At 36.8% G+C, this 22,804-nt stretch overlaps 4 protein-coding genes and 1 long non-coding RNA gene across 17 annotated transcripts; 2 read left to right on the top strand and 3 right to left on the bottom strand.

Annotated features, from left to right (window-relative positions):
* Nucleotides 1–88: 88 nt before the first annotated feature.
* On the bottom strand, nucleotides 89–6,337 carry LOC107266326 (neural Wiskott-Aldrich syndrome protein). 4 transcript variants are annotated; one of them, XM_015736692.2, is made up of 7 exons: nucleotides 5,944–6,337; nucleotides 5,435–5,875; nucleotides 4,029–4,309; nucleotides 3,662–3,961; nucleotides 3,271–3,583; nucleotides 2,774–3,181; nucleotides 89–2,666 (listed from the first exon to the last, which is right to left on the bottom strand). In XM_015736692.2, exons 2-7 carry the CDS (start codon nucleotides 5,528–5,530, stop codon nucleotides 2,415–2,417), a joined length of 1,650 nt encoding a protein of 549 aa, XP_015592178.1. In that variant the 5' UTR covers nucleotides 5,531–5,875; nucleotides 5,944–6,337; the 3' UTR covers nucleotides 89–2,414. The 4 variants fall into 4 exon arrangements, with proteins under 4 accessions (XP_015592178.1, XP_024939338.1, XP_024939339.1 ...); XM_025083570.1 differs by having other exon boundaries at nucleotides 6,007–6,337; XM_025083571.1 differs by having other exon boundaries at nucleotides 6,166–6,337.
* Nucleotides 6,338–6,740: 403 nt separating this feature from the next.
* LOC107266330 (short/branched chain specific acyl-CoA dehydrogenase, mitochondrial) lies at nucleotides 6,741–11,026 on the top strand. Of its 2 annotated transcripts, none has more exons than XM_015736698.1 (9): nucleotides 6,741–6,767; nucleotides 8,436–8,547; nucleotides 8,631–8,731; nucleotides 8,802–9,008; nucleotides 9,115–9,285; nucleotides 9,915–10,040; nucleotides 10,138–10,320; nucleotides 10,422–10,557; nucleotides 10,661–11,026. In XM_015736698.1, the coding sequence occupies exons 1-9, from the start codon at nucleotides 6,756–6,758 to the stop codon at nucleotides 10,837–10,839; spliced, it is 1,227 nt and encodes a 408-aa protein (XP_015592184.1). In that variant the 5' UTR covers nucleotides 6,741–6,755; the 3' UTR covers nucleotides 10,840–11,026. The 2 variants fall into 2 exon arrangements, with proteins under 2 accessions (XP_015592184.1, XP_015592182.1); XM_015736696.2 differs by lacking the exon at nucleotides 6,741–6,767 and adding an exon at nucleotides 7,935–8,285.
* Nucleotides 10,949–12,623, bottom strand: LOC107266332 (protein FMC1 homolog). Of its 3 annotated transcripts, XM_025083580.1 has the most exons (3): nucleotides 12,344–12,623; nucleotides 11,554–12,251; nucleotides 11,377–11,452 (listed from the first exon to the last, which is right to left on the bottom strand). In XM_025083580.1, coding segments are annotated over exons 1-3 (822 nt in total). In that variant the 5' UTR covers nucleotides 12,466–12,623; the 3' UTR covers nucleotides 11,377–11,450. The 3 variants fall into 3 exon arrangements, 2 of the variants coding, with proteins under 2 accessions (XP_015592189.1, XP_024939348.1); XR_001537401.2 differs by lacking the exon at nucleotides 11,554–12,251 and having other exon boundaries at nucleotides 10,949–11,452; nucleotides 12,344–12,483; XM_015736703.1 differs by lacking the exon at nucleotides 12,344–12,623 and having other exon boundaries at nucleotides 10,949–11,452; nucleotides 11,554–11,956.
* Nucleotides 12,624–14,855: 2,232 nt separating this feature from the next.
* On the bottom strand, nucleotides 14,856–16,209 carry LOC112494149. 2 transcript variants are annotated; one of them, XR_003059325.1, is made up of 3 exons: nucleotides 15,818–16,209; nucleotides 15,609–15,739; nucleotides 14,856–14,978 (listed from the first exon to the last, which is right to left on the bottom strand). It is a non-coding gene; the product is annotated as an uncharacterized LOC112494149 (long non-coding RNA). The 2 variants fall into 2 exon arrangements; XR_003059324.1 differs by having other exon boundaries at nucleotides 14,860–15,490; nucleotides 15,818–16,208.
* On the top strand, nucleotides 15,754–22,761 carry LOC107266331. Of its 6 annotated transcripts, none has more exons than XM_015736700.2 (4): nucleotides 16,239–16,751; nucleotides 16,851–16,949; nucleotides 19,922–20,234; nucleotides 20,318–22,761. In XM_015736700.2, the coding sequence occupies exons 3-4, from the start codon at nucleotides 20,040–20,042 to the stop codon at nucleotides 21,305–21,307; spliced, it is 1,185 nt and encodes a 394-aa protein (XP_015592186.1). In that variant the 5' UTR covers nucleotides 16,239–16,751; nucleotides 16,851–16,949; nucleotides 19,922–20,039; the 3' UTR covers nucleotides 21,308–22,761. The 6 variants fall into 6 exon arrangements, with proteins under 6 accessions (XP_024939346.1, XP_015592186.1, XP_024939343.1 ...); XM_025083575.1 differs by having other exon boundaries at nucleotides 16,832–16,949; XM_025083578.1 differs by lacking the exons at nucleotides 16,239–16,751; nucleotides 16,851–16,949 and adding an exon at nucleotides 15,754–15,771.
* Nucleotides 22,762–22,804: the final 43 nt, after the last annotated feature.

Below are 22,804 nucleotides of genomic sequence, written 5' to 3'. Positions count from 1 at the left end.
AAAACTATCTCCTCGTTGCCATCACTAGTAATGAACTATCCTAAAGCGTTCTAGCGGTGTGTAAAGAATAAAATTCAAGATTTCTGAATTAATCTAAAATCCTCATTGTAATTGTAAAGTTTCGTTTTATTATGCTATTATTATATAACAAATAACAATATTAATTACATATTTTAAACTATGTATATTCCCATTGATGTGCCACGGGGCCAGAAAATCCTTAGTCTGGTATCCTTGCAAGGCGAGAAAGAAGGCAACGTTATTCTTTACTTGTCAAAGATGAAAAGAACAAGAGTTCGGATTTTCTAGCCAATATATTTTTTGTCGTTTCGCTTTCATCTTATCACAGCGACTCGTCCTCGAGGAATATCCTGTCTCTCATAATTTGTTCCTGCGTCTAACGTGCTTCAAGGACGATGCCATGATAAAAACGCGCTGCTTCAAAATATTATTAATAATACATAGTGGTACAGGGTGGTCGTGGAGTAGAAGGGGTTGTCAGAAAGGGGATGCAAATGCAGTATTAGTCAAGTTATCACGAATATCAAATGTACTTCTCGCACTATACATCGCCTAGATAATCAATAACTTCTTTTAGTTGAGTTTTAGTATTTTTACTATCTTTTTTCAAACTGCATATACTGTTCGTTATTTTTGAAAAATTCGCAGGTCACTTGTGAGCCCACATAACGGAGGTAAACGGATGACCGGCGTAAATGAATCATATAAATACGAGGGATTCCCCGTTGAGAAATAATAGAAAATAGTGTGCGAATTGTTTGACACTCTTCTTGCCTCTCTTAGGCTTCTGCCATACAGAAGTTATCGTAACCTGCGTATAGAGTAAGACGCGTGTGAATTAATAATATCAAATTGTCCTCAACGCGCGATGTCTTCTGACTGTGACAATTTGTTAAACTACAATTCACAGATGTATCAGAACAATTCCCGTATGGCATATGCCTGAACGACGCATTGAAACTTCCGCTAACAGTTTTCTCTGTTCCTAACGCCATTTTCGTCTCTGCCTCTCGTTTAATCCTCGTCCCCGTCTCTTTTGTTCGTAGCAAAAATATCTTAGACGCTCTCCATTCTGCATATGCCGACACACTGCGACACATGAAAAACGTCCGACGCGATATTATCTTTCTCTTATTACATATTGTATTAAAAAGATTGGTATGTATTACTCGTCACGAGAGCGCTCATCGTTCCCAGCGATTTACGCCATACTTTACTTTTGCGTAGTCGAAAAACACAGTCGTCTTTTCCTCTTTTACATTCGATATCTATATTTTTAGTTTTTTCTCGCTACCTTTCTGTCACACATACATACACTCTCACTCTCTCTCTCTCTCTCTCTTATTATTTCTCCAATCGTTTATCATCGCTCTATCCCGAGTATGTTTCCTGTATGAAAACACTGGCTAGTTATCTACAAGATTTCTTTTCGATATATCATTCTTATCGCGGATAGACTAATGATAAATTAATCGCGAGCATTCGAACGCTAAATAAATAACACTAGATCTTATGCTAATCTGTATTACAGCTTGTTTTCTTATCTTTCTTTCTTGTCTCCTTATAGGTGCTTTTCGCGAGACGGGCACGATATCGCCGATTACGAATTAACTTCACCTCTCGCGTTAGGCGCCACCTTCTTATTTATATACGTTCACAGAATTTTGCGAAAATAAAATGGCGTGTATATCACTTAAATGGAAGAAGAGACAATTTTTATAATCGAGCAGTCTTCTCGCGATTGCGAAACGCACGGCGATGTTCGAATATCCTTTAAATACCTAAGTTTCCTACACACCGCGTTGCACTTGCGAAGATTCGCCATTTTCGCGGATGTCTAGTGTTTCATTTGAGTGACAAAGAAACGGAATCAGTAGTACACTAGTAGCAATCGTAATATCTGTAGTTGGATCAAAAGAAGTTTAGTCTGAAGACAACGTCGTAGATAGTTATTTGTTATCTTTTTTGTTTCTTTAGAATTAGGACTTAGACCATATGGAAATAGAATCTAATAAAATACAATAATCAATAAGTAACGTTATTATCATCTCTTGCGTGTGACTAGGATTTCTCCATAGCGGCGAACATGAAACGGTTTCTATGCCTTAAAATTCCTCTATCGTACCGACCATACGTACCGATTAGGTTTCCCTATTAATATTATTATTCTCTCGTTTATTAACTCTCGTACGAACGAGACGTGAACCCGCCGTACTTGACAGACGGTCATCGTTGAGCGTTCCGAGGAACGGAGAGTTCTTGAAAACAAGAAAAAGAAAAAAAGAATAACGAATACCGAATTCCACGTTACGATTTTTCTTTTCCTTAGAAATACACCCGTGGCGCAGCGAACACGTTTACGATTTCTGGCAAATACCTTTGTCCAGGATCATTCAGTCATCCCATTCGTCGTCGTCACTCGTATCGCTAGTCGAGTATTCGCTGTCGCTATGAATGACGCGTGCCCTCTCGGCCAAAGCCCTAGACAATGCGTCGGCCAATCCGTCATGGAGGTTCAAGAATGGCCGCGGCTTCTCCGGGATATTCGTTACCGGCTTTAACTCGATACCTCGACGAATTTGATTCAGTAAATCATCCCTGGGATCCTCTTCGAGTGGTGGCTTCTCTTCGTTCTTGTTAACCTTCTGCAAACCGACAGACAAGACGAACATAGCGATAAGCAACCGAAACGATATTGAAATTGAATCTTAGGAAAATAGATACTGAAAAATAGTTCAAGGAGATATTTTACCCTGAGAGTTGTGCCTGATCTAATTGACTGCATGAGCATAGCCATTGGTTCGGGGCAGTCACCGTTGTTATTGTTATTATTGTTCGTGCTGTTGGTACTGTTTACGTTCTCAGCGTCGAACTCATTGAAACTGGGTAAAGGAGGTGGCGGTGGAGGTGGCGGTGCTGCAGCAATACTGGTACCGCGCGACGGCGGCGGTGGTGGCGGCGGTGGTGGTAGCGTTGGCAACGAGTGTGTCGTCGGAGCTGTCGGGGGTGATGGGGGTGTCGAAGATATCGAAGATACCGAGGAAGGTAATGGTGCTTGAGGACGCGACGGTAGCGGCCTATGTACTGGCGGTACACTTCGTGGTGGTGGCGGTAGATTGGTTCGTGGTGGTGGTGGAGGCGGCGCGTTTCTTGTTGGATACTATCGAATAATAAATAAAATGATGAACATATCGAATGGTGGCTTAAAAAAAAATGAAGTCTAGTTTAAACAAATAAATGTATACTTACGCTATTCGTTTGAATATTAGGACTGACTGGTACTGTCCGTACAGGAATCGGTGGTGGTGCTCCCAGTTCTTGAGGTGTCGCAGCCTGATTTCTACTTTGCACAGTGGAAGAGTGACCACTAACTTCTTCGAATACTTTCATATTGCCACGATTTTCGATGAAATCATAAATGAAATCGCGCGTCTCCGGATCCCTCAATTGAGTTTCAGATACACCGACTTTATTGAAGAACTGCTTCAAGTCAGGATCTAGTGTTTCTGCCTCTGTCTCTAGACTCTTATTCTCTTCGCGCCATCCCATGTGCGCCACGTGTCTATGAGATTTGATGATTTAATTAATTTAAAATATCAAAAGCAAATGACTGAGGACCAATTCATATTAGAATAATTACCTGAAGTTCGATGGAGAACTAATGTCGGCCGCAGTTAGTCGTCTTTTTGTGTCTTTCTTCCATTTCGTTTTCTTCGTTTTATACATCGAACTACTGGAAATGCTTCTGTTGACACCCGTTGCTGATGGTGAGCCATTCAATAAATTAGTCGAGGTGGATACTTGACTAAAGCCAAATGTAGAAGTGTTACTTTGGCTCATCCTGGGAAGAGTCACACCGTGTTGTGAATCAACTTCCATTCTCGATCTTCTTTCCTGTCTTCGCTGTCGTTTTGTGTTCAGCTTCTCCAGAACCACACTTCTGCAATAAGAAAGAGGAACATTAATAAAAAGTTCTTATCGTCCATTTTGCTTTCCAATAAAAGTACCTCAAAATAAGAGCATCGGTTTCATCAGCAAAGTTGAATGCTGTCATGCAATCTTCTCCTTCGAAGGTATGGAAATAGGACGTAGGAGACTTGTAATCCATGGGGCTGTAAAGCTCGTGTTCCCAGAGCATTGCCTTCTTTTGCAGGCAATACAATCTGAGGAAAAAGCTGTGCTTTGGATTGTCCCGTATAAAAGTTATGATGCCTGTATTCCTTTTTATCCATTCTCGATGCAATGGCGGTTCTGTCACATATAATTGAATGACACCAGCTGCTAAGCACTGCAATAATATAAAATCTTTCTCCATTAAAATATCTTTTAAAAAATATTAGTTTACAGTAGCATGACTTTTAAAAAATTGCCTGCAGATACATATTAATTATCATGCCAGACATAGAATAAGTAATTCAAGATAAGGGATTATATTAACATAGATATAATATAGAAGATTGCAAAAAGCAGCCACGTCAAAAACCACATTAGGAGATAATTCATGATAGTAGAAAGATAAGCAGTTTATTTGTTCTTATTAAACATGTGGCAAGTATGCAATAATCTTATCCATATCTTAAGTAATAAATTACATGAACATTATATGTAAGGCAAGGTATAAATTCATAAAAAATTGGTTTTATTTTGCCTTATGCAAAAATTAATCTTGAGACTGTCTCTATTCGATTCACAAATTCCTTAAATTAACCACGTAAAATAATCGTACAACAAAAATAAACAGCTGTACACTAAATATAAAAATTTTACTATAAATGTAATATTAATTATAATTTAGATTTCGACACAGCTCAAGATACCCAGATTACACAGACCTGTCACTCGGGCCTTGAATACAGAATCGGGATAAAAATAAAGTAGAAGGGGTAAAGAGGTGCACGTGTGTGTTAGGATATCATTGCCCCCACCAAACTGATAGCTTAATACACAGGTCCGTATCAGGATAAATACGAAGACTCATCATAATGAGAAATATACGTCATCAAAAAATTCAATGATTCAATCGAAGAGAAAGAATAGCGAAGAAACGAAGGACAGAATTGTCTACCCAATATGCATGAAAAAAAAAAAAATACAAGACATCTAAGACCATACAAGAGGAACACAAAGCATCCATAAACCGCTAACATACAAGACCCAAAAGCACGAGAACGATCAATCCGAAACACTGACTTCCAGATAAGAAAAAGTTGCATCGCGCTAATAAAAATCAGGCGTAAACATATGAAAACTATCCATAAATCCGACTCCCAACCATAGCTCGACTTTTTTTTACAAAGCCGCATATAATTAGGTAGAACCCGTTTCCCAGGCAAATGTAGGTCAGTACCAAAAGCTTAGCAGTTCTTTATATTAGCTACACGATGTTCCTATGGGTTTATAAAAGCTCACTGACCTGACATCGATTCCCGATCAGTCCGTAAACCTGCTCGTTCTCCTCAGGCTTGAGGACTACGGAGCCCCTGTTCTCGTTCCTGCTGCCAGACTTCATTCTTGATTGACAAAAAATGTTCAAGGGCTCTCTGAGAGGTTAGGTCACTACGTTCAAGAAGCGAGAAAAGCGCAAGCCCACTTAGCGCATTTTCCGTATAGGAATAACAGAGCACAACACACACACTAGCGCCGCGGCGCAACCAATGACGATTCTATCGTGTGTGTCTTCGCATCTTCGATTATATTTCGTGGCTAACCACGATTCCCGTCGTCTTTCCTGAGAAATACGAGAGCCACAACACCACCCACGAAGCTCTTTCTCGGCAGGAAACTCGAATGACGGTTGATGACATTTCCAAGCATCCGGTCCGCCAGATCCCACGTTCCCTTGTTCGAACCTAACCTATACAAAATCAAATCGTTCGAACGTAATAAAGAATTTTACATTATTTTTTCTTCAACTGTAGCTACCGGTATGAACTCCTTTCGATCAACAATTTATGTCTGTATATTTTGTTCTCGTTGTCTTAATACTTAATTCTTTTTCCCATCTGTAGATGTACAGCATAAAGGTAATCCCGATTTGACTGATCCGGATGATACTTGCATAACCTTCCTACATTCGGAAGCTCCAGTGTTGACATACTTTCTTTTAACTGTGTTGATACTTTCTGCTTTGTTATATTAATTTACCATGGGATTCATATAGGGCCTTACAAGAGATGGCTGGTTTTTATGATACAGGCTTGTAACATGACTGTGAGTCATTGACAGGCTTGTGTGTCACTTTAGGTGTGCCAATCAAACACTGCAACTGACGTGTATTGGAATGTAGTCAAGTTGACTGAACGAAAGATAATATAAAATGTATAGTTCAATTGGAATGTATTTGTAAGGCTCACATCCACGGTCTTACAGACAGGTCTTGCAACGAACGTGGTGGGGGTAGTACCGCTTAGTGTCCAAATTCGCTAACTCCGATTTACGACACAAGGTGCGCCACCCGTACAGGGGTATGCGACAGAGATGGATGATAGCTTGTGCATCGTAGCTTATGTTACGTGAGGGGCAAAGGGGAAGGGCACCTCTGTACTAGTGGCGCCGCGCTGAAAAATTAAAAACTTGGACAGTAAGAGGGACTGCCCCCACCACTAAAAATTGGTCTCGTTGCAAGACCTGTCTGTAAGACCGGGCTCACATCCATTGACTACTATGTTTTCTGACACATCTCCTCATTGGAAGAGTCAGCCATAAGGAAAGGAAGGAAGGACTACTATGTTTCAATGGAATTAGCGGTCTGACAATATTTATATACATTGCTAATGTTACATAAACTGTAATTAAAAATATAAACATGTGTGTATTTACCACAATTTATGTTGAAAGATATTAAATTAGGTACACATATATAATTGTGTATACTTGTGCTTTCATTTAGTACCGGTCGGCAATGCAGTTTACAAGGTGCACTCGGCAGTTTCGGATTGTCGTCGCTAGATGACGTTGATAATTGCTGACTATCGGTTAATACAAAAACCCTCAATCTTAGTAGAACTATTGCAAAATCAATACAGATATGAGAAATTGATTGCTATGCATAAGGAAATATTAATCATGTATATACAATTGCATCAGAGACTGAGATATCAGCGCAACTCGTGCGTATAGCTCGTAGCAATTATAAAAATCGCTAAACAACGTTCCACTTGAAACAAATACGAGAAAAGAAGTGTCCATGTAATTTTCTATTCAATTTCTTTTCTCAATATCTACTCAAAGAAATTTGCGCGCATTGCACTTTTTGTACGTGAAGATATAAATGTGCTTTGAACATGGTACAGAATGCCGATACGTATGTACAAATATGTATATGCATATATAAATCAGTCTAAATAATTAAAATGGACTCTCGGTCAGTATAACTCGAGTTCAATGAAAGGTCTCTGACCAATATGGTGACTGACAATCAAAATCATTTAAGTATAATTGGTTATAAATGAATCATCTTTATCATCCACACTACCCGTACTAGACTGTAAAATTATAATACCTAAACACAATCAGTTTGGACCAGCTGAATAAACCAAAAATTATTTTTGTTGTACAATAATTTCAGTGCTACACATTTCATAAATACGTATCAACATAGTATCGCGAGCAGTTTTTACATTAGGTACACCTTAGATCTTACTAATATTTTTCAGTGAATAAAAAAAAATAATTTTTCGCACAAGGGAACAAAATTCGTACCCGTTACGTGTGCCGTTCTTCATTATCAGGCAGTCTTGATAAGAGCTAGAAAATTTTTCTATTGAGAATTGTATCGAAAATTCATGTAAACAAGAACTCAGCAGTTGCGTAAACGAAAGCATGATAAGGCGCAAATGATAAGTTTAACGACGAATCAGCGAGGTAAATAAGGCCGTTGTTATTCCCAACCAATCAGAATAGATCTGGATGCCCAGTTTAAGTTTTCTTTTACATGCGATTATAACACAACCTGTTTCCCTCCCTATTAAGGCCTCAGTCTTCCTCGGACATTCCTTCTGCATTCAGCATAGCTCCATGCTCTCAATTATTTTGGATTCCTGATTTCATGTGAATTGTTACAACGTGTCGTTAAAATTTACGTAGTGGTCCTTTTTTGTTTCCACCAAGTTTTGATTTTGGGCACGTTTAAATTTTGAAGCTGAACGTGATATCCCATTCAAGCTTCGACAGTTATTGTATTCTTTTATCTTTTCTCTTCTTTCGCTGCTACCTAAAAGTATAGGAGTGTCAGGATGAATTCATTGAAGACAGCTATTCGAAAAGCGAGTGACTTTTTTTAAAAAATATGTTACAAAATCTTAGAATTTTTGTTATACTTCGATCTAACACTCGCGAAGATGTGTAGAGTGTTTGGTGTAATGTTAATTTTTTTGTCAGATCTTTTTTTATTTTTCAAATATCCTCTATTACAGATCCCAAAAAGTATTATTGGTGTACGAGATTTTTGCAAATGTGCACCACTCGCCTCCACTTCGGGGCCCTTGACACAATTTACAGACGATGAGATCATGATGAAGGACTCGGGTAAGTTTTTGAAACTGAAAAGGTACAAAAATATAAAAATGATCGTTCACTAAGACAATGCATTTTTATACATTGCTTTATAGTATCTAAATTGGCCAAGGAGGAGATTCTGCCTCTAGTGAAAAAAATGGAGAAAGAGGGAAAAATAGACGATGGAGTATTGAAGAGTCTCTTTGATAATGGAGTAAGAATATTGCTTTGTAAAGTCATTCAAAAAAATTTCCAGGTTCACACATTCGACTATTTTGTTTCAGCTAATGGGTATCGAGATCCCAGAAGATTATGGCGGAACCGGGAGTAATTTTATGACGACAATATTGGCTGTGGAGGAAGTTGCTAAAGTCGACGGTTCAGTCGCGGCCCTGGTGGACATTCACAATACACTTGTGAATTCACTGATAATTAAAGTCGGCAGTAAGGAGCAGAAAGAAAAGTATTTGCCAAAATTAGCTCAAACATACGTAAGCAGCAGAATATTGCATAGTAGTAAAAATAACTGGATAAAAATCAATGTCTAAAAAATTCATTAAAATATCATTATCGATAATTGATAATCAATATTTTCAGCCTGGCAGTTTCTGTCTTACCGAACCAGGCTCGGGCTCGGATGCATTTTCGTTAAAAACCGAGGCAAAAAAAGATGGCGCCGAATACGTGCTAAACGGCACGAAAATGTGGATCTCGAATTCCGATATTGCTGGATTATTTCTCGTATTTGCCAATGCCAATCCGTCGGCAGTAAGTAATATGAAAAAATATATATATGTATATAAAAAAAAGTTACATAAAATTCACTGAACCATGACGCGATTATAATGCAGTAATCAATGACAGATTCGATGATTTTGAAATAATATAATTTTCTCGTTGACTCGAAATACTCTCTGTCTCTTTCATGCAATGTAACATAATATTGTCTACCAAATTTATATAACTCTTTGATTATACTTTGTTGCAATTCTATGTTTAACTTTTAGTCTCTCTCACTATCCCGGAAAGAGCAGGGAACATCGACCTTTATCTTATCATGTTAATTTTTATTTGAAGAATATGGAGAGTTCTGTAATAGTTTAAAGTCTATTATATATATACATACACCCACACACACCCACACCCACACAGAATGATTGTATATCTCAAGATATCTTAACATAACATAACACGAAACTAGAAGTGCAACCAATTCGAGAGTTCCAAAGTGGTAAACACGTTATGTAAATTGAATGATGCCGTTGTTTTCTTACTGTAACAAATTATTAAAATCTAATTTGTGATTACTTATCTGATTGGTCAAATAGTCAGATTTAAATTTAAGATAAAGGATGCATACGATAATTAACAAAATATCTCATTTGTATTTGCCTAAGGGTTATCGTGGGATTACCACATTCTTCGTGGAGAGGGGTACTCCCGGACTCACTATTGCCAAACCCGAAGACAAATTAGGAATAAAGGCGTCCGGTACCTGTATGGTACATTTTGATAATGTGAGGGTAAGTGAAGAGTGTCTATTGTAAAGTGTTAGAAAAGAAAAAAATAATTATTGCATATAAATGAATTTTAAATTACATTCCGCTTTATGTGAATCAGATACCGGAAACGAATATTCTCGGAGAATTTGGACACGGCTACAAGTATGCAGCAGGATTTTTGAACGAGGGACGTGTTGGTATTGGTGCTCAAATGATTGGAATTGCTCAAGGCTGCTTAGACGCCACAATTCCTTATACATTGGAGAGAAAGCAGTTTGGTACCGACATCTTTTCTTTCCAAGTATGTTCAGAGCTTTGCCGAAGAATAAAACTCATCGATTTTTCGATGGTACAAGATGTTGGTGATGTTATCTGAAGATAATTGTAACTCGTTATTTACAGTCTGTGCAACATCAAATTGCTCAAATAACGACGGAACTTGAATGCGCACGACTTATGGTGTACAATGCTGCAAGATTGGTCGAAGCTAAAAAAGATTTTGTTAAGGAAGCCGCCATGGCGAAGCTTGTAGCTTCCGGTAAGTTGGTATTAATTGGATATGACTAATAATTTTTGTATTCGTCTCAGGTAACCATTTTCTTATTTACTAGTGTCTACGTGAATTTTTCTTTTTTGTACAGAAACTGCACTCAGGGTTACTGCCAAATGTATAGACTTGATGGGAGGCGTTGGATTCACTACGGATTTCCCACAGGAAAAGTTCTTCAGAGATTCCAAGATTGGTACTATTTATGAGGGCACCAGCAATATGCAACTATCGACAATTGCTAAATGCATTAGAAAAGAGTATTCCCATTGATTTTGTTCTGACACACTCACGCGTACCATGAAGTACTCACAGAATTTGATGATCACGTATTAGTATTTCTTAAGAGTTACGCTTGGAAAATAAGCGTTAAGTCACTGGCTTAATGTATATTTCTATTTTTTTTTATTTAATTCTTAAATGATTTTACAGCAAATAAACAGTTTTTATCACCGTTCAATGATCTATTGTGATTCCAACACATGAGTGTTTAGAATATTGCATTCTACGCATCTATTCATTTACATAAAATACATTTCTAGTTTTATCAATATTTTCCATACAATTATTTTGGATCGTGAGGTAATTTAAATCCCACTAAATCGGCAGTTTCTTTAATACTACGTTCTCCCTTTCCCGCATAATCTTTATGAATTTGCTCGTACTTTCTCTGAGAGTTCAAATAACAAAGATATGTCTCACCGAGGCTTTTCAGTTCTTCTCGTTCTTTGCAAAGCACCTCTGATGTCTCGCGATGCATATTAGCTTGCTCCAGGATATAGCGAACCATGATGTTATCTTTGATTTTACTTTGGTGAGTGGCTTGTCGAACCTCGCTAATCAGAGACCGTATTACTTTGATATTTGCATTCATTGAGACGAATTTCTGCAAATTTCAAAAAATATAACAATAAATAAGTGTACAAAACTTCTACATAAAATTTAATATAAAAATATTATGGTGCAATATATAAATATCTAAATTACAATTAGATAATTGTAGTTGTTCCAATCGTTCTCTAGTAAGGAATTCCAAATCTTGATCACTATAAATAGGCTCTGGATTACTTTCCCAAAAGCCTTCTGGCACTGTTCCCAGCTTACCTTTTGTAAAGATATGCAATGCAGCACCACTGAATGCTCTTAAGAATTCAAAGTTATTGTCTAAAGTAATCTCAGTTATATACGGAGCTATACGAAAAATATAATTTGCAGAGTGTTCTAAATTGTGCTTAAAGTGATCTTCAACAAGATCAGAAAAACTATTTGACCATACAAGGCAGTTATTTAATTGTAAGGCTGACCAATTAGCAAATAGGAAATTATTGGTCAGTTGTTTAGCACAGTGAGGCATGTAAACAATAGTAAATTTGTCACCGATACACCGTTTCCCCTCTTCATTACTGAGAATCACCTGAAGACCTAAGGATCTCAATATCTCTATTTCCTTAGAATAAAATATTGGATCATAAAGAGATACGTTAGCCCCATAGAGTTCTTTCAGAGCAAGAACAAGTGCAAGCTGGTACTTAGGGCTTGAGTGCTCTGAAAAGTTTCCCAGGCCGTAACAGAGGATCTCAGATATTTCCTGAATATCAAGAATAGCCAAAGACTTGTTGAGTCCATCAAGAACGACTTTCATGTAAGGAGACACAGCAATTTCATCCACTGTTGACCTTACTTTGCTGAAAACCCGTCCAAGAGGATGGAGGTTAGAAATTGTCCGAGTCCTGATTTTGCTATAACTGTTAATAAAAATGAACTAACAAAATCTCACCTTAAGACCGCCTCCGTATCAATTTCAGGATTTTCAATGTCTAATTTCCCGATTCTATGAAAATTAGAAAGAATACGTCTTCCACCACGCCGTCTTGTTACAAGTTGAAAAGCACCAGACATATTCAGACATATTCTATATTGTTCAACAGTTTGACACAGTCTCTAACAGATGGCACCACTGTTCAATTCCACAAAGCATAAGCAACTTCAACGCAATGATACAAATAATTACTGTTATCAGTTCCAAACGCACAATAATTAGATATGATTTCCTAGTTTACCGGAAAGCCGGCAAAGTAAATTCCTGTAATTGTCAGCTGCACTCGCAAGAATTCATAATGACAAAAATAATTATATCAAATTAATAACGATGACCTTTTCTCGTCACATTTCACTTCCGCACGTTGTTCCAGAAAGTCAGTCACATTGTTCTCAGTAACAATACTTTCAAATTACACAAGTGTTTATTAAATATCTACATATAATCATTGTAATTTTGCTAAAGAATATAAAATGGCGGCATCCGTCAGGTAGGTACCAAAATCCTTCACGTGCTTCACCGCGCGGAAATCAAGCATTGAATTTCAAATGAAACAAGTCTGTATTCACCATGGGTGTTTCAGCGCTAATAAGGCACCGTATATACATCATAAAAACGTGACATCACTTACAAAACCCTTTTTTTCCAAATCGCTACGTCATGACGACACAGGATGTTAACAGTCAGCGTCCCGAGAAGGAGAAGAGAAGAAAGATTCGCCATAGCGGAATATAATAAGGAATTTCAAAATTATAAACTTTATTTCATCCCTTTTGAAACTATCTTGTAGCAAACGACTGCAATTAATTATAAGTAAATGAATTCACGACGATAATCAATGTCTATCAGGCAAACCGATCTTAAAAGTTAACTCGTGTCTCAGCTCAACGACGACCTAATCGATAATTCGCGCGAGTACATTGTAATTAATGATGATTCGATTGCGCGAGCTGAATAAAAAAATAAGTTGGCTGCACCTGCGCGAGCACCTGGCGTCTTGTGAAATTCTGCCGAGGACCTAAATTCAATCGAATGCATATAAAGTAACAAACTCCAATCATCGAGTAAAATCGTTCCTTATGATGTCCACCATCCATGCCAATCAATAATATAGATTTCTTCCATTAATTGTCACATAATCACATAACACAGATGAAAATATTACTAAATACTAAATAACCCATTACGACACACCGCTATTTACAATTTAATATAACCATTTCTAACATACTCTACATAATTCTACAGATAGCCCTTATAACAGTCGAAATTAAGTGACTCAATCGGACAGGTATTATCATATTTTTCTTATTGTTAGAACGCAATCGTATCACGGAACGGTAATGCAAATCTCTCTCTACATGAAATTCAATTCCGTGCAGCAAGGATTATTCGTTGTAATAGTATACGCTTCCGTTCACTGCATTCCTGTACTCATTCACGGATGCAACAGACGGTACACCATTACCAACCACAGCTGACAGTGTTTGTTATTTAACGATTCTCTATTAAGTAATTGCGTCTTAATGATTATACGAATATTCTAACCTCTAACATTGACTGAGATACCTGCGCATGCGCGACTCGACTATCGTAGTAAGTTATTGTAATCTGTAACTGTCAAATTCAAACTTAAACACGATCAACTCTGTATTCAAATGTTAAACTTCAGTCAGTAAAGCTGTTTTTTTTTATTCGAACGTTAATAAATTCCAACTAGATGGGACATCGATCAAGTCAACTATTGAATATGCCAATTATAATGCAATTTAATTGAAGTCCAGACTAGATCAGTAAAAACACAGTGTACGCGCAATAGTGATACGCATTTGAGATAAACGTTTCATATAATGACATAAGCGTTACTTGATAAGCTGACAAGCGTAAGAAGATATGAACGGATCAAAGAAAAATGTTATTTGATTTTCATGCACCTAATCAAATAATTAATAAGACTTGCTAGAAACACAAATTGTCATTCCCATTTTTGGTTATGTATGCTAACTAATAACTAAACATGTATTGCTATGCACATACATTCTTGCACCATCAATTTTACCACACGATATTTTATATTGAGCTTTTTGTTTGTACATACGTAAATTAAGATACACGGTTAGATATCTGATTAGTGTACGTAAATACATGGCGAATTCATCACGCCAGAACGAATCCTCTTCCTCAGTACCGTTCGTTGACATAAATAATTACAGCCACATAACAACAGACTGGTTATCAGTTGCTGATGAAGTTTAACGATACCTGTACAGACATACTCGCCAAGTACATAACGTTTTTGTCTTATAAAATAACATGACTATGTCAAGTGACGTATAGGCACTGTAAAATTTTTATAATTTCCCTTACTCGATATATTACGTAATCATAATGATCAATATAGACCCAACCTGAGAGCTTCGCTTCCAGTACGACCAATCTACTAGCCTTCCACAATGAAATTACATACTATGTCCTTTAACGCACGAACGATCGTTGTACACTTCACTGACTTTTGTTCAGAATCATTTAAAATCCGTATCTCAAAATCATTCTAGATCATCTTGTACATTATGCTGTCGAGAATCGTATAGAACTAGAACATATTTTCAAAAGTCTAAATTAAACTAACATGGTCCATAGCCAGTACACGATAATAATTACTTTACTAAAAAACAGTGTGTTAACAATTTATGCACCAGCACAAACCATTGACTGACATAAATAACGTAATAATAATTTTCTATATATACGAATATTAAGTTAACCTTTGATCCTTATTGATCCAAATAATTAGTACCACTGACTAACAACATATACATCATCCCGTGACGCTTACTTACACTGAAGTAAGTAAGACTAGAATTCCTATTATTTTCCTTAGGGATGCTTTAGTGTTGTTGCAGAATCTGGGGGAAAACGTAATTCCCGACGCATGCACGTAGGGTCAATTGTCCAATTGTACCATAGAAAATAGGGTGGAACCTAATTAATCCCACGAGAGTAAGAACACCGTAGTGTCATTGACCATAAACTTTTCTCCAGGGGAGATGTCCAATAGTCAGATATATTTTTCTCCGACGTATATTGACAGGATGTGCGACTCTACTGCGGATATTTACTACATTATATTAACTACAACATATATTTAGGTATACTGAGTATATGTATGTTTTAAGACAATATTATTCAAACCATAAATGTGCAACGGTGCTTGGTTACTTACCGTCTGTCTGTACTCCTTTTATCCGTCGATCGATACACCCAGTACAATGTCCCTAGACGTAATGGTAGGTCGAGTGTCAGAGATGTGAAAAACATGATCTATTCTTGTTTGCCAGTAACTGATAATTGTCGCTATAAAGAAAAAAGATGCAATCCATCAAAGCGTAAGGAAAATCTCTTTTAAATTATCATCCATGTTAATATGCTCACTCTGTATAATTGACAGTAACGATCGTTTCTTTTTCTTTACTTATCACAAATTACACGCGGTTTCCGCCTGGTAATTGTTTTCACGATAACATCGCATTGCGTGTGCATCCCCGTAATAATATTGTCACTGCGTGTACCTTTGTGTGCGGCCATTTTCATTTGAAAACGAAACGTCAGTTGTAAGATGAGCTGTTTCGGCCGAATGTGAATTTTATTGAGAGACAGGCTGGGATTTTGAATTTATTATTATCTATTCGTCATAATAACCGAGGGTGACACGCGTCAATAATCGTGCAAAATGTCAGGTATTGTTCACGAGTGGGGACTGAGAGAAGTGCGACAGAAACTACTAGCAGTGAGTCACTTGTATACGACACTGGCAACAAACCATTCCGCTACCGATGAATACTTCAGTCGAGTTTCAGTTGGATCATAACACTCCTCTGGTACGGACGTGTTGCGGGGAAGTGCTCCGTGATATTTGATCTTTAAATAACGATACATAATAGAAATTTACCAGCTCGAGTCTTACGGTTCACTTAGTTCGATTGCAAGATGAAAAATAAATTGTGGAACGAAAATATGTGTATATAATAGAAAGTAATAGAATGTACGGATTTAGTTGAGTAAACGAAAGTTTTATAGGTTAATTTTAATCTTGAGATCCAAAGTGTTTGAACGATATCAATCAATGGGATTGATGATAAGAGAGTAACTTTTAGAGTCATTGTGGCACAGTGTTGTGATAACTTATTAGACAAGCTTGTCCAAATAATTACCAGTTCTATGTGTGTGTTGCGTCTTCGTTGGCGTAAACAAAGGGAAATTATGTACGGAGTATAAAGGGAATTAGAGACGAAGAATGTAAACAGCTAAAAAGAACAAATTATTACTGATAAACATTGGTTATATACTGGTGATAAGGAATGATAAGGTTGGCATAATAAAGACTTCGAAATGGAAATTTGAAAGAAAGGATCCTTTGATTAGGTATACGATTTAGTCTAATAAAAGTTTTGTTGCTTTTGAAAAGAAAAAAACAGCACGGAATGTTATGAAGAAATTTAACTGAAGGAAATTGTATGATTCCGGGTACTGTGTTACATGGGCATCAAAGGATTCGCTTCGATAGGTATGTTATAATTATTATTTATCACGTGTGTTAGTATACCTATTAGACGCCCAAAAAAGTGAACGCGTTAAACCAGTCTTTTGTTATATATCGCGAAGGAATTGATGAACCAAAAAAAATATATATCTTATACGTAATAAATCTACGATTTTTCTACTGATTTAGTTTGTCCTAAACCAAGTATTTCTTTTTCAACAAAACTCAAGCGCCTTCACAATTCAAAAGCATGAACTTATCTTATTTCTGTATCACAAAGTCCACATTGCACGTATGGTATCATTATTTTTGACAGTTATATACACATTTCTTTATTTTTCTTTACAAGATAGTGACTGATTCGACACGGATCTATCTAATAAGATAAATATAATAGATGTTTGACAAAAATAAAAAAGAAGTTCTGGCAAGTTCGCAAGAGTGGTTGAGAAAAATAATTTTTAAATAATAGCCAGATGCAGAGTGTCTGAGATATTTTGATTTTCGAACTATTTTCGTACTCGATTTGTAAACTCGCTTCTTCTTCGATCTACTACGTTGAATCGTGATTCCGTGACGTGTACATATCATTTCTGTGGTAAATACAAATATATTTATTGACATAGTATTTTTTTTCTAAGAACACGCTCCTGTTTTCGCCTTAAGCTATTTTCTCTCTCTATCTTTTCTAGCAACATCTCGTGAGGAATTTAAAATTGTCCCCAGGGCACAAGCTCTGAATATGTACGTCAAATAGAAATGTAGTATCCACTTTTTTTACTCCCATACAGATACGCCGTGATCCCAAAACTTAAGCAGTGTCCTATAACTTCGTTCTACCAGAACTTCGTGTCGTACTTCTTTTCTTTTTTATTCGTCTATATCACATCTCTCTTTTCGTTGCTCTATTGTACATGCACCTTTTTCATCAGCTCAATCATATCTCAGTGTATCAACTCTCAAACAACTGAAATACGTGAGTGAACGTTCCTCCCGTTTCGTAAGAGAATACAAAATGAAAATAAAAAAACAATACGCGATAAAAAGTGATCACGGCAGTAAAGCATCTGACAGAAAAGGCAGTATTGGCTTTATCGTCGATATTCATTCAAGCGTTTATTATGATTATAGCCTTGAATTCTGGTCATGTTTTTTTTTAACCAGACATTTGAATATCCAATCTAGTTACCTAGTTTTACGTGAAACGTCGAAGGCTTTTCACGAAAAACATTTGGAAGTATTTTACGTTCAAGGTCAAAGGTCTGACCTCGTTTCTATCTTTTCTACGTGTTAGCTACGTTGAAAAGTAGCCTGCATGTCCTTTTTTATTCCTATCTCGTCGATCCTAGTGACAATTTTCATTGCGTGTAATGTAGAGCGTGGGAAATTTTTGTATAGGGAACAAGTATAGCAAATCCGAGAATCAGAAAAGAACAGGAAGTGCCTCGGGTTGATCATTTCTGACTAATAACTTATTTTTAGCCCCCAATTCTCTAACAGGCAAAATACAACCTGTTGGGTACTTGTTTCTTTTTTTTTGGTGTCAACCAATTTTTTTTTGTCGCTACCACCCCGTCCTTTACTACTAGATTGAATTTTTGTGCTTTTTCGAAAGAAACTCTTCTATGCTACGGTCTAGTACGAATATGCATACTAGACAATAAAAATACTGTATGTCAATTTTTTTGCAAGATGCACGGTGCGTCATGGCTGCCAATAGTTAACGAAGACAGAAGAAGCGCATCTGCCCGTGGAAATTCTTTAAATTAATTAGTTTCAATTAGTTGAATTAACGCCATTAGAGGCCGCTCGTGAGTAACCCTGGAGTATTTAAAAATTTTCCACTGAGAGTAGCGCTCAATATAATTTTCCAATGATCAATTTGATTTTCAATAAGAAATTTGTTGTTTGTGTAAATTCGTGAAATTTTTGTTACTTAAAGAAATTTTTTCAAAATACTAATTTTAGGTTCATCTGTAAAAACCAACATGTTCAGCATCAATGTTTCTCTTTGTTCGATAATTTACAATATTTCTTTGCAAGTAACCCAATAGATCTAGAATTCGAAAATTTTCTAGAGCTTCGCAGTGTCGCCAACAGCGTGGTAATAAATTTCCTGTAGACGAAGAACGAAACGAAGCTATATGCAAGTCTGTCACGTATCAGAACGAATCGTATAACTGGACTCTCAGTGCACATTTTACGTAGCGTCAAATCAAATGTATTTTAATAGCCATTATGTGATTATCATTGTCATCATTTATCGCCTAAAGTCAATTAAACTTATCGATCATGTAATATTTATCAGAGCACGTCAGTAAACCGTTAATTCGAGATTTAAAAAAAGGCAGAAAGATCGAATAAAATTTGAAGTGATTTCAAAGCAGTTTTATCACCCGTTAGCCTATTATTTACTTCAGTACATCAGAGGGTGTTAAATAGAGCGTGATCAATGTCACGAATAGAAGGAGATGAAATTCCGTAAATCGACGACGAATATTCCCACGAAATAAATTATAATTGTACGAGCCGATAAATCACCGATATAATTAATGGTATTAAAACCCGTCCCCATGCCTATGGAACTCGTATATAGGCCTTGTACAGTAATCGAATAATTTGTTCCTCCAACACAGTGCAGTTTGTATGCATTTTATATGCAGTTAACACGAAATACACGTACAAGATGCAGTTCACAATGATATCGAGGGTATCAGAGTATTCACGTGAATGCACTGTGAATTATGCAGGATTGGCTCGTGATTGTGAAAAGAGAAGGTCGCGCGAGGAACAATAAATTAAACTACACGGAGAAAAGATTTTTATTGCATTGGTGATAAATATAATCATAATTACGACGTTACAAATTGTTGTTCAATATTCTATTGGAACATGCAGGAGGTATATTTTAAATTGGGAATTGTTCAAAGGGGCATGTATGATCGAGGTGGTGAGTCGAATGGTTGAGATTAAAGAATTTTTTTTTTTACTTTCAGACTCCACCGACAAAGTTCGCGAAATCGAAGTGACAAGTCGGTAGGCGGATAAGGAAGGAATCATGGGGATAAGATGGCATTGCATTTGGATCCTTAGATTTGCTGCTATTTTTCTTCTATGCATCAGCCAGTGATCTTCACCGGCACTAGAGGAGTTTCAACAATGTCTTTGAACGCGGGTGCCAATAAATGGGCCTCCAGGGCCGTGGTAGTACTGCAGTTGGCTGCCTGGAGTGCGGTCGGTGTTGTACTACTTCAGAAGGGCGTGAGTTCTTTGCAGAAAGTTCAGGAGCCGAGGAACAGTACCCTCGAGGTAACTGGAGATTTTGTGTAATAGGAGTTAATTATATTTTTGGAAAAATTAATTAGAGGTTCTTGTTCATCATTTCTGTGCAGAGCAATGCGACGACCATGGAAATATTGAAAATGGTCAAATTGCAAGAGGATGACGACCAGCTTGCTGTAATACCAATTGCTGTGAGCGATAATACGCGAAATTCTGAGAGTGATGATAAACTTGGAAATTTTGAAAAAAATACAAATAGTAATTGGGGACAGAGTTTCGATTCGATGGAACTTGCGAATTTTGAAACGTCTTTAAAAACGAGGGATTCGTCGAAAGGCATGAGAGGTTCCGCTAGGAAAAATTCGAATTCTTTTTCTGACTTTAACGATCAATCCAACAGAAATTTTATAAATTCCGACCAGTCTACGTCCGTGCAAAGCAGTGAAAATGTGTCAAAACAAGAAACGCACGACAATGAAGACAATACCGATAAAAAGGACCCTGATATTTCACAGAATTCAAATTCCTCGGAAACCAATAATAAACGAGTTCCAGTGGATGATGAAATCATGAGAAAATTCCACCAAGAAATAACTAAAAAAACGGAAGAGAATCGTTTGAATTCACCAATTATCTCACACAAAGTGGATGTTTTGCAAGATTCGGGAATCGCGGATATCCCACAATCGTACAAAAATGAAAATCAAGATAGTAATGATGCTGAATCGAATTCTAAAGAAAGTCAATCGGTTATGTCTGAAACAAGGAAAGAAAATTCATCCTGGGAATCAAAAAGGAAGTATCGAGTGACGAAGTTGAGCAGCGGCGGCGCTGCTGCTGCAGTTGCAATGGTTGCCGTTGGTACGGTGATGCTGGTGCTTGGTCCAGTAGTGATTATTTTAAGGGCTCTCGATGAGAGACGTCAGGAACGCAGATTTCTTAAATTGTCTGGACAGGATGATTTGCCGCCGAGTTACGAACAAGCGACGCTCATGGACGAAGCGCCGCGGTACTCGACGCTTTCTTTGAATACAATTTTTGGCCCACCGCCACCGCCATCGCCAACACCAGCAACGTCTGCCAGAAGTCATGCGGTCTGATTTCAAAGTTCAAAATGCATAGTGCACAGTTCGTATCGTGAATCCTAAAAAAAAAATCAATGGTTCCTTCGATAAGACAAAATTTTTTAATTGAAATGTCATAGACAGAGTTCTTATGATAATGATATGAACATGTCGTTAAAAGCGAATGATTCTTTCTCTTTGAAAAATCTATGACAAGTATTAAATAAGGGAAATTTTTAATGAATGTCGGTGAATAGTGAGTGAACAAAGTTTAAATGTAAAAATGACGTGATGCAATTTAATTGTAGTTTACGAAATGCCATATGGTGGACTATGATGACCTTTGTAAACTGCCAATATTTTCATTGGGTCAATTAACTAGTAGCGGGTCAATGAAGAATACAGTTGCATGTAATTCAAGGAGAGATTTCGAGTATACCCAAGAACTGATATAACGGGTGTACCATTTATTAATTTTTCTCTCAAGCGAAATAAATAATTCGTTATCTCAGACCAGTCGGCAAATAATCTTTTTCTCATATTCAACACAGATATCCTAGAGTAGAAGTTTAAACTTTAAACTGTTATAAAGGCGTTGACTATCTTCATTCGTAATTATCGTCAATTGACCGTTTAATTGACCTCGACACTTTGCCGAATCAAGTGAGGCCACCCTTTATATCCGGTAATCGAATAATTATTGCATAGAATGCATTGAAATATGACTGCAATCTTACAAAAAGGACTTGAGTCCGTCCATATAGTTTAAAAAAATAAAGTTGTTCTTTTGAATCATACATTACCTAGTTATTGTTTTCGTATTCGTTATTGCTTTTGCATTTGTGTATGCTACGTCACTTCCGTTGGATTCGAGTTGAGAATTACGAAATTACAAAATACAACGGGTGACTATATTTATTTTAGCCGGTGCATCATCTCAGCCATTTCTCTAAATAGAATAGCAGCCACGTGCAATGATTTCATTCTCGCATTTTTTTATACTCTCTCTTTCGCCTCCATTGATGAAATCAAGAAACTTGAGTATGTTATTGTTATTGTTGATTTTTTTTTCATTTATTTTACTCTGTCTGAAATTCTAAAAAAAAAAAATTATTCTGTTTTCTAAAACAATCTTATTGAAGTATGATTATTCTCTTTATGCTTAGCAGATATACATACACTTCTAACGATATTTCCACGATTCTTTGGATTCTTAATGGACGCCGAGTATTCTCCAAAAATGTCTGATGTAAATAATCGAACGTTTCCAAGCATACAATTTACGAAAAGATGTAATATCTAAAGTACACCTAACTAGTCTGTAATATATATACATATAGCAACTTTCTATATTTATATAACGATGAGTTTTCTAGCGAGCTAGGCCAGAGAGGGCCTCAAGGAAGTGCATAAATATGTAACATAAAAAGAAGAAAAATCATGCATAGATGATGTACAAAAAAACAACTAATAAAATAGTTATAAAATTATTGTCCAAAAATTCTTCCACTCAAGCATCAATTTTATGCCTTG

This window comes from Cephus cinctus, unplaced genomic scaffold (assembly GCF_000341935.2).
Source record: "Cephus cinctus unplaced genomic scaffold, Ccin1 Ccin1_scaffold0307, whole genome shotgun sequence".
In the NCBI taxonomy this organism is placed as follows: domain Eukaryota; kingdom Metazoa; phylum Arthropoda; class Insecta; order Hymenoptera; family Cephidae; genus Cephus; species Cephus cinctus.
This window is presented reverse-complemented; position numbering and strand designations above follow the sequence as displayed.